Source organism: Mastigoproctus giganteus, chromosome 12 (assembly GCF_048544385.1).
Source record: "Mastigoproctus giganteus isolate SK-2022 chromosome 12, ASM4854438v1, whole genome shotgun sequence".
In the NCBI taxonomy this organism is placed as follows: Eukaryota; Metazoa; Arthropoda; class Arachnida; order Uropygi; family Thelyphonidae; genus Mastigoproctus; species Mastigoproctus giganteus.
Genome location: NC_143586.1, coordinates 174,668,289 through 174,686,562, shown reverse-complemented (window position 1 = coordinate 174,686,562; position 18,274 = coordinate 174,668,289). Strand labels below are relative to the sequence as shown.

The following is an 18,274-nucleotide window of genomic DNA, read 5'->3' as shown; positions in this document are numbered from 1 at the left end:
GCGTGAGTGTCCCCTCCACTCCTTTGCCACAGTTTCACTGTTCTTCATCTCCCCTAATGAGCAGAGACCAGACGACATGCGGGAATCATTCAGTCCGGAAGAATCTCTCGTTGCCCTCGTGCCAACACCCCCTTTTACTTTGTGGCCGACCTGCTATCGATCTACGATTATCACTGCGCATGCCTTACGTTGTAGCTCTTCTGCTCGCTTTCTGTGCAGCGTGCACGTTTCATTCTGCTCCTGTTTCTCGGGTAGCGTGGAGTACTGTCGGCGGTTGTGCCCCATCCTGACCGCTCTTAACCGACTTGTAAGACGGAGTATGGGTGTGCTCTTCATCTCCGCTTATGGAATATTTGGTCGTGCAGCAGCCTTGTCCGGCAGGGTCCAGTGATGCTCTTCTCCCGCTCCGACGACTGATTAGATGGATATCCGAAGATCGTCTGCACCGGATCCGAGGTCATCGCTGCGTCCATGTGCCCTTCCAGGAGTTGTCCGGATGCCCGATCTACTTTGATGACGTGCACGATGGGAGTCTGTCGTGTTGTGCCTCGGAAAATCCCGACTATTTTCTTTCCCCTTTGTCTCATCCTGACCTCGGGCAATCTGTGGAGGACAGCGGGGGTTCCCTTCCACTTGCTCGCGGCATTCCCTCCCGAATTGTCACCCCAGCTGCCGCGAGGGCTGCGCAAAGCTCTCAGTGAAATTGGAAGTCGGGAAGGAGACCGAGACATGACGCTATCTGCCGGATCGGTGGTGGTTGGGAACGACTCTCACGAGGCCATCAACGTCTTATGCGAAGGAGTGAAGAAACACAATCCGAGCATCGTCTTGTCGTTCCTGGACAAGCCCAGAGCGTTCTTCACCTCGTTAGTTGCGGGATATACGGGGATTCCTGTCCTGGGTCTGACCAGCGATTACGTAGACTACCCTTCGAGCGTAAGTCCTCTCTTTTTGCTACTCTCAATTCTACCATTGTTTGTGTCCAGCACTCCCCTCGTGTCATTCTTTCTTTAAAAAATATGCCAACGGGTCAGAATCGTGAGTACATTTGAACGCGTCAAGGTTAAACCCACTGGAAAGGGCAGGTTCGTAACTTAACCGGAACACTTCATCTCGAAATGGGACCAAATACACAAATTATCTTTTCTTAATGACCAAGCTGTTTTTTGTTAGACGAAGGAACCTCTAGAAATGTTGATATCGCCTTTCGTTATTTATGAAGGTTGTTTAATTGTCGCGCAACATAACCTAACCTTAACTCACCCAATAGGGGGGGGAAAGAAGGAAGGTTTTCAAATTTTGTAACAATTAAAAGAATGAATTTATTTTTAATGTATTTTGGAAGGACTACATCGCTTATTACTGAGAAGTGGCGAAACCGCTTAGCCAGGCACGTGTGAAATGAGGTGTGCTTATTGTGTGACTGCTACTAGGATGTCGGGATCATCACGTGCAAGTCAGCTTCCTTGTGTCGAAGGCATGCCCCGAAGTGTGAAACGAAGAAATAGACGAAGGAAGGGGTGGGGGAGGAAATGCTTTTCCGAGACTAACATCCTACAGTGAGTACTCCCGAGGTCAGGACATCCACCGAAGAAGTTCTGTTGAGGGCCTGGCAGGATGGAAGCGGGAGATACGGAGCTTCTGTAGGCTGCTAGAGCGGGAGGTGGAGAGCACTCTCCAGAGAGAAGACCTATGGCAAATTCCACGCTGGCATGGTCAGTTCGGCAATGAATCCTACCTGCAGTAAGTGTTTCGATCTTCTTATCCCCTCCTCTGGGTCTCAGGGGGTCAATAGTAATGACGAATACAACGATCACATTTTGCCAGATGATATTTAGTACGTCACACGACTGCTATTGGGTGGAAAAGCGTTACGTTTTCGACCACCATGTTGGCAGACACAAAACTAGTTTTCCTATTCTTATACATTCCTAAAATTCTTATACATTCCCAACATTTATGACGACCGGACGAGTCTTTGTTTAGTTATAAATGCGCGTGTTCACTTTTAGCTTGTAATGGTTTAAGAAAGCATAGACTAAGAAGACCCTTTACAGTTCCCAATTTTTTACACAACGTTTTGTAAAATCAGCAGCTGCACTTTGATGCTGTTACAGGGGAACCATCGCTCGAAGCGAATCTGGCTGGTTCTGCTCTAACAGCATCAACAAAAATGCGTTCCACGAAACTATGGAGTTCTACAAATGTTTCGTTAATTTTTATCGTTGGTTTTATTTAATTCGTACGCGTGTCTTTAAATGTTAATTATTATGATTTTAAAGATTTTAGAATTCCGCAGAACATATAATTTGCAAAAGAATTTCAAATTTTGCCCCCGGGTAAGAATATTAACAAGGATAAAAACAAGAAGACAACAACCACAAAACCTTGTCTTCATCACCGGGTTCATACAGGAAGAAATAATCCTTAAGAAGCTTAAAACAGTAGACTGGAATGCAATCTACAAACTTCCTCCCTCTCAAGCATTAGACTGCATTGCAGATAACCTTTGGACTATCGCCCGGTTAGGGCGGCAAGAAAGATAAAAATCTATGGATGGACCAGGCCCTGGTTCTCCAGCCAAATGAAACCATATTTCAGTGACAAGAAAGAAGCCTATCGAGAATGGCAAAAAACATGAACCCCGAAATTCTACACCTTCTTCAAAATGAAAAGAGCAATGTGCAATATAATTAAATGACAATCTTCGAAAAACTTGCAAAATCAAGTAGAATTACCAATAACTCGGAAAAACATTTTCACATGACTTGAGGCTTTCAAAGAATGGATGGATTGCAACTTTGGAGATTGTGGTAAATTTCCACCTAGCACAAGACAATCTCTAGACCCAACAACCAATAGGATCCATCTAGGGTCCCCCCCCCCGGAGAAGTAATCCATCTCTAGCCAAGAAATTGCAGCGGTCATCAGAAGCCTACTAAATAAGTGCACCACGAGCCCAGATAAAGGCCTCCTTTTCATTATTAAGATATGTAGTCCTTACCTGTTGGACTTACTGTCCCATATTTTCAACAGAATTTTGAAACCGCCACTCTTCCTGAAGCCTGGAAAACGTACCACACGAAACCAATAGATCCAAAACCTGCAAAGAATACAGACCGATCTCCATAGGATGCAACTTATTAAAACTCTTTGAGAAATCAATAATCAAACAATTAAATAATCAGTTTTGGCCACTGTCCATCATATCTTCAAAACAGACCAACTATAACAAAGCTATTAGAGACAAGTTGCTGGATCCAAATCGCTCTGAACAACCAGATGGATCTCCTCTTGCTAGACATTACAGCTGCTTTTGACAGAATATTAATTCAACCCGTCCCCCACTCCCTGGAGTCTTACTGTTGCATTATAGGAAGCTTGCTCATTCTCCTGCAGGAATTATTTACTGAGAGGTACATTATTGTTAAACATGAAGACTTTAGCATCAATTTGCACACTGAATAGAGGGGCTCTCTCTGCGACACTTTACGCTGCTCCCCTCGATACGTTCCTCTCAACCTGCGATAACATCCTTACCTATGCTGGCGACATGAAAATGTGGTTTCCATACAGCAATAATGTTAGTGAACACAAGGTTAACTAAATCTGCATAAGCAGTTAACTGACTTGACCAATTTCCTGGCTTCGATTGGCCTTGAAATAAACCATCTCAAAACGGCCCAGATGTCCGCCTCCCGAAAGCACAAGAAGCATAACATCACCATACTGTTAAATGGCCAACCCATCCAAAAAGTCGATCATCACAAGGATCAGGGAAGATCCTTGTGATGATCGACTTGAGACAAAAGTTATCCTTCACGCAGTTCAAGACAGGAATTAACCGGGGTCCATAATGCTCAGCTGGTGAAGGAATACATTGTTAGATGCGTTGCTTCGATTGCCTTATACGCTTCAGTCCTTAGCTCCAGAAATAAAACCTTCCTAAGCACTGAATAGGTGGTTAAACTGGATCTTCCAATTTCCCTTCACTGTATCAAGAGGCATTCTGTATGCAAATATGAAGTGGACACCTTGGATGTTTATCAGGACGTATCATGGCCAAGTTATTGACAGGTAGATAGATGCGCCAGTCCTGTCCAGCATCATCTGACACCATCATGCAGTCTCCAAATTAAGCCACTTCGCTCCAACTTAATTTCCTTGAAAATTATAACAGAATGTTCTCACTTAATACAATGGAAATCCTGAACCAGTTTCAAGACAAGTGTGAAAAATTATGCTACGCAACGACTATCTTGCAACAAACAACTGAGTCACATTGGTACTAACTGGAACTTTTTTTTTTTTTTTACTATGAGTTTATTAACACACGGTTCACCCCCAGTACAGCAAGTAGGCTAGAAGGGTATACAGAAATTATAAAATATACATTATACACTTTTGTACAAATTTTCAGCTCTTTGCAATATAATTATTGTATAATAAAAACTATTAAATAGATATATACATTTACTAAATGCATTCCCTTTGAATTAACACAGATCTTGATAATTGAAGAGTTAAATACATAGGTTGACTTCTTAATCAGCAACCAACATAACAGATTTATTTATATTCATTACATTATTGAATTTAATTGTTCATATCATCAAAAGTCTAATAAAAACTGCTCAATTTTCACAGCAATCCTGGTGATTTAGTCCAGATTTGGTCTATAATTTGGCTTCTGTAGGTTTTGTTGACTTCAAACTTTACCGGATCAATGGAGAAGGTGTTGAAGTGTTCCATGGTGTTACATGGGAACATTCCTTTTAGGGAGCCCAAGTTTGATAGCTTCATCCTAAGTGGGGGATGGCTTCTATTTCTTCCTCTTGTTGGTGCGATGATATCTTTTATTGATGGGGCATCAATATGGCGAGTTAGCAGCTTGGTAAGCGTTGACAGATTTTTTTTTAGGACAATGAGCTTCCAGGAGGTCATGCCTAGGTTGACTAGGAGAATGGATTTCGAGATGGTGAACGGGTTCCCTCCCACACGGTTCGGCTACCGCAGAATCCAATATTCCATTGATAGAAATTTATTACATCGAGAGGTAGATGCAGAGGACCAGATTTCTGAGGCATATAGTGGTATGGGTGTGAGACATCTATTAATGTATTGTCCAATCAGTCTGGTGTTGTGACAGCTTGCGAGCTCCTGGCGGATAGCCCAGAACGCAGCATAGGTCTTCTTCTTTGCCTTTAGGAAGCGTTCCTTGAAATTTAAGTCTTCATCCCACGTTAATCCCAAGTCAGTATGAGAAGAAACTTTGGGGACTGACTCACCAATAACCGTAACTCGAATGTTGACCTTCCTCTTCGTGATTGTCATGTGGGGTGACTTGGCATTGTTGAGTTGGAGTCCAGCTCGCTGTAAAAAGTCAATTAACTGTTAAATTTGCTTGGAGGTTTCATTATTAATTTTTTGTGTCTGTTTGGGGTCTTTTGAATTGATAAAGAATTTTAGATCATCAGCGAAGGAACTAAAATTTGGATTTTTTGCGAGGAATGGTTCAAGTAGGATTGCAAAGAGGGTTGTCGACATCACCCCACCTTGAGGTACACCCCTCGTTGCATAAGTTGTTTTTTGGTGAGTTCCGTTGGTTATAATTAAGTGTCTCCGCTGTAGTAAGGACTTCAGAATGCTGACAATTTGGTTAGATACTTTGAAATATTCTATTAAGATGCGTATAAGTGTAGGAATGGAGACAGTATCGAAGGCAGATTTGATATCGAAGAAGATTATGTCTAGTTGGGCTCTGTCATTCAAGGCTTTTTGTGCTCTGAAGAGAGTATCGAGGAGATTAGAGGTCGTGGACCTATGGTGCAGGACTGTGTGGAGGTAGGGTGGTCGGTGAGCAAAACAGTGTTGAATAATCACTGGGTGTAAGAGTTTTTCAAATATCTTTAATAATGTGCATCCTATGGAGATTGGACGGAAGTCCTTAAGCATCTTGGGATTTCCAATTTTAGGGACTGGTTTGACATAATAAGATTTCCAGATTTCCGGTATGGTGCCTGTCTTTAGAATCTTCTAGAAGATGTTTAAGAGAAGATCCACTATGTACACAGAGCACACCTTAACTATAAACAGCGGTATACCGTCAGGGCCCTTAGTAGCTTTGTTGGGCAGGCAATTTATGGCGTCAATGAGCTGCCGCTTTGTGATAATAACATCATCCATAGCAGAAAGAGTGTTCTGGTTTACACTAGGTAGGGGCGAAAATTCAGTGGTCGCATCTTGATGATCGAAAGAAATGCGAGTCCACTCCTCAAATAGCTTTTCATCCATGTTGAGATGGTTGTTGCGCTTTGGGAAAATTCTCCTGGTTTTTGTAATTTGGGATAATATATACTGTTGATGTGCTCCTCTCTTGAAGCGAAGGAAACAAGCTCTCTCTCTTTTAAAGGTTTCGTGGTCTGTACTGCTTCTCGATTTTAACCATTTTCTATATGCCCTCTGCTTACTTCTAAAGGCAATTTTCATATCTGAATGGAACCACCGCTGGGTTCTCTCAGTAATTCTGACTTGTTTAGACGCTCCGATCGTGGCGATATGTCTCAATTGCTCAACTAGGGTTTGGATTGCTTCTTCAACAGATAGCGACGATAAATTATACCAATTAATGGTTGAGAGATGGTTGATAACTATATCAGGTTTCAGGAATTTTGGAGAAAAAATCAGATCAGAGTGAGTATCCGAATAGTAATTTCTAATTTTCTTTTCCGATAACGTTGGTATGGAGAAGGTACAGGTGATAGGTGAGTGATCTGATGAGAATGTGAAGGGGTTGGGTATGTTATTACAGTTGGGAAAGTTGTGGAATACTAGGTCTAAAGCTTGACCTTTTCTCGTTGGTGGTGTGATATGTCTCCTGAGGTATAAAGAATTCAAGGTTAACGTTAAGTCTTGTAGAGCTTTTATGTCTTGGGACTGGCATATTGAAGTCTCCACCTACAACAGTTTGTTGAGTAGGGGCTAAGCTTGTTACTAACCAGGTCTGAAGTTCAATCCGTGTAACTTCGGAATGGTCAGGAGGGAGGTAAACCAAACAGAGTTGTATTTTCATTTGTCGGTTCATCAGCGTTACACACAAAGCTTCAAAGTTGTTAGATTGGCTTATTTTAATTCTAGTCGCCTGCCACTGGATTGGAAAGAATATTTGGACGCCCCCTCCTCTTCCCATACCTCTACTGTTTCCGATACCTTTGTAAGGGGTAGTTTTAAGAAGTATATCAATTTGTCGCTCATTTGTCAGCCAGGTCTCTGTTAAACAGATGAGATCAGTTTCTCTTAGAGTTAAAAGCGTTTGGAGGGAGTGGAGCTTATTAGATAAACTCCTGACATTTTGTAGGAAATATCGCAATTGCAAAGTTTTTGATTCAGTCTCCAAACTAGTCATTAGTTGCTACGTTGGATTAGATTGCGAGTTTTGTGATTGATTTGGTAGTTGTTGGCGCATCGGCATCTGTGGCCATATTGCACCTCCCAAGGTTTTTGTAGTACTTTGATCCAAGCCCGAGGCGAGAATCGAACCCGCGACCTTTGGGTTGCCGGGCAGGTACTTTACCCACTCGGCTAGCCCGGTCGGCCTGCGAGTTTTGTCTGTGCGCCCTCACGGGGCGTCTTTCTTTAAAAGGCTTAACCAGTGTTCCTGGAGGCCAGTTCTTCTGGTTCATGACAGTATTAGTCGCGTCAGATGTGCATATCACCAGCTGCATCCATCCGGTATTACTAGAATCTAGTTTGTAGATGTAGACTTAAATTCGATTAAAAATAATTTAGAATTTTTTAATATTACTCTTTAAGCGTGGTGGGGTAAAATGTGTGAATTGTCTTCGTTTCGGTCCGCGTTAATAACTCTGTTTGTAGTGGATGTGGATTTCTATAAAATTTTGTTCATGAAAATCCATCCATTAGGACAGTACCAATTAAAATCGGGAAATTATTGTTTTTTTAAAGCTTTCCATATATCGTGTCTGTCCACGTGAGCAGCACATTGGCGTCGCCACCATTCCGGGTCTGAATCCTGTCAATCGAGTTGGGCGTTTTTCAATCAATGGATGAGTTCATCTGTGTTTGATTTTGCATTGCCAATGTATAACACACTTTCCACTTTGTAGCTGAAGGGCTAATATATATTTTGCTCATAAACTAAAGGAAGAATAGCGAATTGTTGGAAGCAGGAAAACTAGAGGGAGGAGACTGAGGAGCTTCCAAAAGAGAATTACTTACTATCATTAGCTTTGTCCAGGAAAGTGTAGAAAAAAGTAGTCCACAGAAATAACAGAGTATAATTTAAGATTAGTTTCTTTCTTAAAATTCAAAATTTCGCCACCCACTTTGGGAATTTCTCTTCTCCATTCGTTTGTGATTCGTATGTTTAGTTTTCAACTTTCAGAAGCGCGGTTTTCTTAGAAGAAGAAGAAAATCGAAAAAAAAAAAAAAACAGCTATGCTTGATGATTAGAGTAACCATAACAACACGCATTAGAAATCCACGTATCTTATAATGGCAGATGTATTCACTGAATCCTCCGGTTGATGTATTTCTCTTCATAATAAAGAAATCAGACCGTCTTAGCCTAGTGGTGAGGCGCGCGGGTGCAAAGTACACGTGCCTTCAGTGGCCCGGGTTCAAGCCCCTGACTATTGAATACGGTGCTGTTTCTTGTATTCAATGTACCTTGTGAACTCCTCTGACCGTTTGGTCGTCCCGGAGTATAAACAGAAAATTTATTTTTTATAGCATGGGTGTTTCGTTCTTAATTTCTTTACGTCCACTTCAAACCCATATTCTATCAAAAAGAGGCTTTTGATACTCTCTGTTCTTGTGTCGGGGCCCAGTCTGGATACGAAGATCCTTTCTCTGGTGCGAACAGCTGATATATGGTATATGTCCGCCAGTCTTCTTTCCTGAGTATTCAATACTGGATAGTAGCAGGCATACTATCCTCTTGAGGTTTGTTGGGGTAAGGATGGTTTAATATTGGTTCTATTAGTGAATGTTGACTTGTTGGAATTGCCATTTCACTAACAAAATGTTTGAAGTTATGCCGTTGTGTTTCTACGTCTTTTAGTTTGTCTAAAATTACTTGGTTTTGGAATCTTAAATGTTGGTTTTCTTTAGTTAGATTACTAAAGTTGGTTTGCAGTGGTAACGTCAGCTCCCTAAGCACTCGTCCCGACCGGCTAAGGTGCCCTGAGAGTTGTGCTAGGTGGTCAGGACATAGGCAATTATGTATAGAGGTAGGGTGTTCTTTTCTGGAAGAAGTATTGTGTAGTCGATCCTGCTCTTTGGAGACACCCAGCGCGATGGACGGTTTTTACTAAACTGTCAATATTTATGTAAATTTTTTATCCTTTCTGGCTTGCACGCTGTACAAGGGTCGATTGTAACAAACAATCCACTGAATAAGCCTCGCAATAAATTTGTGCCCACTTTAAATATTGCATCTTTCATTTATAATGTAAGTGTTGCTAATTTGCTCTTTCTTTTGCAGCGTCTCATTATTGATATATATTCCCGTTGTGTTTCATAAGCAGAGAATAAGGGAATGAAATATTCGTTCTTGCGCATGCGTAGAATCAGCAGCTGCGGTTTTTATTTTCTCTAATTTCACCTATTTTCCTGCACTGCAGAGACAGACTCTTGAATTCGTGGTAATATTCTTCAAAAATAATTCAGCTTGACTGTTGTTTTCTCTCGTTACTCCGATATTATTCCTCAAATAAATATTGGCTTCTTAGGTAAAAAGTATTATTTATATTTAATTAATAAAATAAGTTTATTTGAGGAATAATATCGTACGCTAAATGCTTTTATTTTCATCCTATTCGATGATTCAAACATTTGTAAAACAGATGTTTGAATCTTGGAAAATGATGAAGAGAAAAGCAATTTAGCCTATGACCAAACATTTGTAAAATCAAGAATAAAGTAGCTAAACATTTTCGGGGAGGAGCGAGGAACTACCCTCTCCCGGGCGGGGGTAGCTCCCATAGGAGAACCTTGAAAGTTCAACACCCCAAAACGGGGCATTGAAATTTCAAGAAACGCGAAGTGTAGGGTCTGTAATTTCGTGTGTGACCGACGGTCGATTTTAGGTCTGTGAGGGGAAACCGGAGTACCCGGAGAAAACCTCACTCCACGGCCCGAGATCGACAACTCGGCGCCGAGCGGAAGAAGGTAAGAAAACTTCCCGAATACCTTCTGCTGGATTCGAACCCAGGTCCTTCCACTCGGCGAACAAGCACGCTACAACCGCGCTACCGTGGACCGCACGAACGGTGCGCGCGAGTCAAGTGATACACTTTGCAGTTCCCCCGTAATGGCGGGATCGTTGTACGTAAGCGAATCGTTCATCCTCTTAATTTAACCACCAGCGATTTAGAATTCGAAACTCAAACTTCCCGAATATTTTCCTCTGAGCGATTCTTAACTTTTTTTTTTTTTTTGTGTGACGCCTTCGTCAAGGAATTGCCAATCAACTTTTGTACACCACGAAAATTCATTAAAGTATTTTGAGTTATTTATGTTTAAAACTTTACATTTCGAGCTGTTTCTGACGTAAAGATTTGGGTGACCACATTTTCAGGGAAGAAGAAGAATAGAGAACTCGAGGAGACCATCTATAAAATCCAAGGGGGCATTTTAATGCCTTGGCTTTTCTACGCCACCCTAATATTAGCGATGGTAATGTAATTTCATAAAGCATTATATAAAAAAAAAAAAAAAACACAACGCGACACTTAAAGGTTTTTCTTTGGGTACGAAATAATGGACGCAGTTCACCATTACGAAGAATAACCGAAAAAGTTTGTTTTCTGTACTTCACTCGTTTAAAGACGGCGCTACAGTACGCCATAAAACAAAATGGCTGCTCTTCAAGAGAAAACTCAATTTGTTTTATGCGTTGCTGTTACGAGTTGAACTCAATTATAGTCGGAAGTTTAGGAAGGGCCCACAGTGTTTTCAACAGTTTGTGCATGGATGGAAAAGTTCGAGAAAACTGGCTCCTAGGTGTTAGCCCTTCTTCACCTTTGTTATGGTGCAGAAACTGTGCACAACGGGCCTGAAAAAATGTATGTGCGTTGTATTGTTTTGTCTTGGGCCACTTTGCCACAAGGGTGCAGCCAACACTTGGGCAGCTGCAGCCCGGTGCCAATCCCTAGCACCGGGCCTTGATTAACTGTCATCCTGTACCAAACTATTATTTTTAGGCCAACCGAATAATTAAATTCATCTGCCATGCCTGCGTGTGTTCTATGGTCGATTTGTCTGTTTGCTGGACGAAAAACCTTGCTATCTACGCCTGAGACCGACTAACTCAGTCATGGTCTGAAAAAAGCCCATTAAAGTTCCTCGCTTCATCGACGGGATTCAAACCCGGGGCTTTTCCATCCGGTGTGGAGAGGACGGTGACGGTACCATTGCGCTACCGCGCAGACTGTCATCCGGTACCGGTGTAATGATGGCCATGATTGCACCCCCCAAACCTTGATACCACCGCCGCTGGCTTGTTTTCATCCCGTGTAGTCTGGTTGCAGGGTTCATCTGTTCCCCGCCGAAAACGCATTCATCCATTGACACGATTAAGCTGGAACTGTATAATTAATTAATTCATCGGGCCAAGTGACTCATTTCCAATCATCTAATGTTCGGGAACGGTGCTCCGGTGCCCAATGCATGCGCAGGTGTCGATGACGGTAGGTCAACATGGACACACGAACAGGCCACCTACTTCGTGTTTTCAAGAGCATCCGCTGGTTGATGCGCTCGTGAACGTTTCTGTGTGCGCCCTTTTTGAGGGACATTGAGCTTTTCCCGGACAGCAAGTGCCAATCTGTTTAGCAGAGTTTCTTGTCTAGATTTTTACTCAATGCCCTTACACGTTTACCGTGTGGGACAACGCAAAGATTACAGATAATAAAGGTTCAGCGTTGCCGAATTCGCGCGATTCCAATGCTCCGGGCTGACTGTGGACAGATCAATCGGACGAGAGTAAAATTCTTATTTCCAGATGAGGAGTCGTTTAAATTTTATCGTATAATGCGCGAAATCCGATGTTTACGCTGTACAATTATCGTTTATTTATCGAGCAAGAGAAGAAACATCTCTACGACTGAGGCAAAGAGAGTTCCAACAAAATATTTAAAGGAATTGGAGATTACGACAACGGAAAATGCACCCAGTCCCGTGTCCCTGTCCGCTCTGGATAGAAAATAACTGACCTCGTAGAAGGTCTCTATTCTTCGCTGCAGAAGAACAAAAACACAAAGGCGTTGTTTATTGTATAAAGAATAATAATCAAATTTGCTACTAGAGAACAGTACCCCCCCCGAAGTCGTTGTCTTGGCCCACCTTTCTATGACCACAGAGTTAACAGTGTATTCCACATTTATTTTTACTTGCGAGAATCTGCAGGATGAAAAAGAAATTACATTTCAAGGGGTTAGCAAACAAGCTACTGAGTGTTAGACACAGAGAGAGAGGGTTTATTGATGCTGCTGAGAATTGGTTATCTCCTTCATAGCCAAATAGATCTTGAGGTCATCTGCGTAGACAGAAACTTGAACGTGTGAGGTGTTCGTGAAAGAAGGAAAATCATTAATGAAATCTATGAAAAGCGGAGGAACAAGGTGGGGGGGGGGAGAACCTTGAGGTACTCCACTTAGAAGGATAAAAGAATCCGAGTTCACTTGGTTTGATTATTACGCTCACGAAACGTTGCACAATATTTCTTCGTAGCTATGAGAGCAATGGATCACAGATACCATGATTCCAGTGTGGGGCACGTGAGTACCCTACACTGGGATCGTGCTACCTGGAACATCCTAAGTTTTGCAATTATTCATTTATGAGGGACTTTATCAAACGCTTTAAAGATGTCTCTGTAAACAAACAGCCTACACTTGAACACGATGATCGGAGGGATATTGCTAGAAAGGAAGAAAATTGAAGCCTCTGCAGCTCCAAAATCCCAATTACCAAAATTACTTCTGGGAATTGGGGAATAAACTGACTGAAAACTGTTTGGAAAACGTTTCACTCCCTGAACGTTGAAAAATTGTTCATAATGTACTGGGTCGGGGCACATAATTTTCAGTCATTAACATTTTAGAATGTATTCATATTCTCAAGTCTAAAAGAAAACACTTTTTTTGTATTTACGTGTCAGCACTGTTTGAATAGGCACAAATGGCCTTAGTAGCCCTTGTGCCATTAAACGACATATCAACCAACTGTTTGAATAATAAGCAAACGAATACTGAAAAATTCATGGAAAACAAAAACTTAAATGAAATAATTTTTTAGTTTTAACGAGGTTCTTTTGAATCACCGTGTCATTCATCTTCTATTAATTCACCAAATGTGGTGGAAGAAAGAAGCGGCTCAGTTACCTCTTTCTTACACCAAACAACTGTGGAGGCAGATACATTTAGAGCTATTACAGACTACCCACACATGGATCTGCACCCTCCTTGCACCAATCGACGCATGTAATTTTTTACGTATAAAAGTAAAGTGCAGCCATTATCAACCCACTGCAGGATGGAAGCCTCCTCAACAATTCATGCTGAGCGAAATGGACCATAATCTGCCACGCTGGTCCAGTGCGTGTTGGCAGATCGACCGTATTCAGCAGTCAGGGGCTTGAACCCCGGTCTACTCAAAGAGCGTGTGCTACTGCACTCCCGCTCCTGCCCACTCGGCTACGGAGGCCTTTTACGTATACATACATCAACTCAACTGACCAAAAATGGAGCCACATCCTTTTTGCTGCAGGGTCTTCAATTGGTGATCCCAGACTTTCCGCAGCAGAAACTGCGCTTTGAAAGCCTGTGATCATTCTGAAATGTTTCATTCTGATTCGATGAAAGGCTGAAGAACTGAGGTGTTTGTGTACTACTCTGTCAAAGAGTTTAGCAACGATATGGATCTGTAATCAGATACAGCACATTTACCACCTTTTTTTTTCTTGAATACTGGAAGTATGTTAACCTGCTTGAAGTGCTTCGGATAGTTACCATGCCTGAGAGATAAGTTCAAAATACAAAGTATGATTAGTTTATGAGTAGTGACAGTCTTTTTTTTTCCCAAAATAAGGCTGATATGTTATTGGGACCTTTATTGCAGTCATATTTCATATTCTTTAATCCAGGGTTTAAACCGTCATCTGTGATCAAGGGGTTGTTTAGGATATGATCTTTAACTGGTGCGAAATCTGGAAATCAGGCAGACCTCTTTGCATCATTAATTTGAATCCCAGAAATATGTTTGGCAAACCTTGAGCAATATGGAATTCATCAACTAAGAGAATTCCATCCAAATTATGGAGTTGCAATGTTTCATATGAAATTTCAGAATAGTTTTATGTCTCTGCGAGTTATTAGACTATCCTGAACTGACTCGGTGTATTTATTGTAAGCCTTCAATATGAGTGTTTTTACTTCTTTGCGGAGTGGACTGAATATTTCATGGTCACCCACCTCATTGCTTATACTTATTCCTATAGAATTCTTTACGCTTAATTTTGAGTTAATTCACGGTTATGCCAATGCGGGATAAGTAGAGCGCGCCGTCACATGGGATTGAGGAACAGACACAGTTGATCAGGTTATTAGCGAGAACATCGATCAACTGCTCCATAATACTGAGAGCTAGGTGAAGCGGCGGCCAGTCAGCCATTCTGAAATTGAATCTTGGAGAACGTGAGCTGTATTTGAAGTTAGGAGAAGTCGCGATTATATCAAAAGTGATTAGCCAATGATCTATTATGTGGTATATAGAATTGTCTTTGCAAACATCCATCTGAGTGGAGGAGGATGTAAGATTAAGGTAGATCTTAATGTTACATCCCTGATCGGAAATCTGCAGATTAGTTCAAGATCATAACTGTGACGGGTATCAAAGAGGGCCCTGGTCTGCAGTCATGGAGATGAAGATCCTTAATTGGCGAGTTGAAATCACCGAAGACCATTGCTATCAGCAGATTGAATAAACGGGACATTTGATTCCAGTGGGTTTTCTAAATACTGAAAGAGAAAATTAAAATAGAGAGAGAGAGAGAAAATCTTTATTGCAACTAAATGAACACAATGTACATAGATGTAAGTGAAGTTGCAATTTTTCCATCACGGCCAACGGCCAGGGGCTCACATCACAATAGATAATTAGTTAATAGATAAAATGCTCACATCAGAATAGATTATGGATAATGCACACTGTAAAATTAAAAACGTAAAATGTAAACATGCCATTACGCTTCTCTCACATTACGCAGTATTAACTATATTTACAAGTTACATCATACGGTTACATTTACAAAAAAATATCTTATTTACAATTTTATTATTGAAAAATATCTAATATACATGAATGGCATTTCTCTGTCAAACGAATTTTGTCGTGGCACAGGAGAGCTTGGCAGATGGTGTGGAGGATGCACGAACTTGTTCTCATTCGATTCTGGGATTGAAGCGAGCTGCTAACACTTCTTTCCTGTAGGTTTGATTGCTGCAAAACCTCTGCAAGTCAGCGTCGAGGTGCTGTACTTCCAGTAGCATTTGGTGTGTAAAGTAAAGTGAAGTGTAAAGTGTATTGATGTCTAACGGCACCAGGGATTTCTCCCATCTCCGCGTTGCTTTCATTGTAGGTGTACCAGTTCACTGGGAAGGCCAGAGATTTAAGTGTGTGGATTTTGTATATGTGTAATGTTGTGTATCGTTGTTCATCTGGCCGTTTAGCCGCTGGACCCCTACTGAGGCCCAACGTTGTCCACACTTGGCCTCGTGGAGGCAGACCCAGGTACACAGAATGAAATTTTACTCTGGCAGGCCCTGCCACCTAGTTTCCTGAGATTTCAGTGGCTAAAGGCCAAAAAAAAAAAAAAAAAAAAAAACTCGGTAGGGGTGAGCGCTGGAATTAGAAAAGCCAATTGAGGTGTATGCGATTTAATTTGGACGAAGTTAAATTTTTGCAGTTTGTGTGGGGTTATACGCTGGCGTATTAGGCAGAGTAGGGGGGGAGACTGAAGGCTGGGGGGAAAAGACAGAAGTATGGGGACGATAGAGAAGACGACCCCAGGATTTTCAGTGAGGCAGGCCCAAGCCCCACCAGGAGAAGAATCAGGGTTGGCAGAGGTGGGAGGAGACAAGACTGTCTCCTCCTCCCCACCAGGGGAAAGGGAGTAAAGGTACCAGGCAAGGGAGCCCGGTACTGATCGCCACAGGCATTGACAGTTGTGAGCACGTGCGGGTCCAAGCGATCTGAACCGGATCTTCTTTGGTGTTCTTTTTCAATGTGGGAGTCAGATCCCAGTCGCAGGGTCATACATGAATCAAGTCCTGTGTCAGGTTGTCTCTGGTTCAGACGTAGGTCTTCCTGGTTGTCAGTTCTCTCAGGCTAAATGATGGTCATGTTCGTGGGTTATTTGGTACAGTTTTCTTGTGTATTCCGGTTTTCTCTAGTCCTGGTTTTGGGATTCATCATCAGCTTCTGGGTGCTGTGCATGGTGGTTTGCTATAAGTGCTCGCCTTCTAGCAAAGAGTTTCTGTGCAAAAATGGTAAGGGCTTTGTATTCTTGTTCCGAGTCGAGAAGATGCTGTTCCATGTTCTGCGGGAAGTAGGTGATAGCAGTGGTGAGCCTGCATCGCAGGTCCTCATACTGGTCGCAGTCATACATGAGATGTTGCCATGTCTCCTCGTGGCCACAGAGGCAACGGGGATCCTCAATGATTCGGAAGCTAGATAGTTTTGCATTAAATGGCCCGTGCCCCGTGAGCAGAAAGGTGACATGGAGTCCTGGTTGAAACTAACTCGGGGGTTTTGGAAAGACTCTGTTAACGCTAGGGAGGAACTTCTTGGTGATTTCACCTTTAGTGGATTCTGTCCACCGATCCTGCCATTCCTGTCGGAGGTGGTCGAGAAGTCTGGTTTTTTCAAGTTTCCTGTTGTTGGCGAGATCCGACGTGAAGTTCAGGATAGTGCATGGTATTTCTTCTGCCATATTATATGTCAGGGCGCATCTGATGATTTCCAAGTCCAGCGGGAGGACTCCGGCCAGAATCTGGAGTGCGTGCGTGCTGACTGTGGAGACAGCTCGTGTGATTATCAGAATTATTGACCGCTGGATGCTGTCCAAGGTTCTTCTATTTACCACTGTGGTTACCTTTTTGTACCAAACTGATGAAGCATATGTGATGACCGGGATGAAGGTAGATTTGTAGTAGAGGGACAGGGTCCGCTTGTTTAGCCCCCAGTCCCTCCTGGTCACTCTTGCAACCAATGCAAAATATTTCCGTATCTTTTGTTTAATGTACTTTAGATGGGGCTGAAAAGACAGATTTTTGTCAATGATGATTCCGAGATATTTGATTTCTGTAGCAAGTTTAATTGTGGTGCATTTGGTTTGGGAGGAAGCGGTCTGAGATATGAAGCCTCCGATTCCTCGAGCAGAGCATTGGGGTTGACCGAAGTTCTGGCTTGGGAATTCGCCAGTAACACGAATCCCAAATGGACGGTGTTGAGATCTGACCCGTGATCATTTTAACTGCAGCTATCAGTCGTTGTATTTCCATGATATCAGGCAATCGCTGCATCCCCAGTGAGGTAGCTAAAGCTGTAGTTCTGTCTTGTGGTGGGAGACAGAATTCTGCAGCGAGGATTGGTTTCTTCGTTGTAGTAGCTGCTGATGCCCACACTTCAGCAGCATAGAGGAGTGGAGAATAGATTACTGTTCTGATGAATTTCTTAATTAAACGAGGCTCCTTAACATAAATTAGTTGTTGTTTAGCAAGCCATCGGAGAGAGGCTGCTCTGGAAGTGAGCTTGTCTACATGAGCGTGAAACCGGAGTTTTGGGTCAAATACTATTCCCAAATCTGCGTGTGTAGGAGTGGCAGATATGATAGTTCCATCGAGTGTTGGGGCTATTATTGTAGGGGTTGGTCTGAGAGAGAGAGAGAACACCATTAGTTTTGTTTTTTGTGGGTTGATCGAGAGTCCATATTGTTTGAGGCAAGAAGCGACGTTGTTAAGACGTTAATGCTTGCTGGGGGTGTTAAGACGTTAATGCTTGCAAGGTGATTAATGCTTGCTGTAGCTTCACCCTTGTAACTTCAAGGTTGGAAGCAATATGGGTTAGAATTTTTATATCATCTGCATACGTGATGATTTTCTCATTGTTACGGACAAGATGCTCAATGATGGCTGTAAGTAACAAGCCAGAATACTAATAAAACTTAAGTTTACAAGTTGGAGGAGGAAGC

At 42.3% G+C, this 18,274-nt stretch overlaps 1 protein-coding gene across 1 annotated transcript in view; it reads left to right on the top strand.

The window, feature by feature from the left end:
- The first annotated feature begins 471 nt into the window (after positions 1-471).
- The window catches only part of LOC150077610 (glutamate receptor ionotropic, NMDA 1-like), a 261,828-nt gene continuing 244,025 nt past the window's right edge, over positions 472-18,274 (top strand). Inside the window, exon 1 of the mRNA XM_090385958.1 lies at positions 472-936. Coding sequence (XP_090242084.1) covers positions 472-936 — 465 coding nt within the window. The remainder of the gene's footprint in view (positions 937-18,274) is intronic.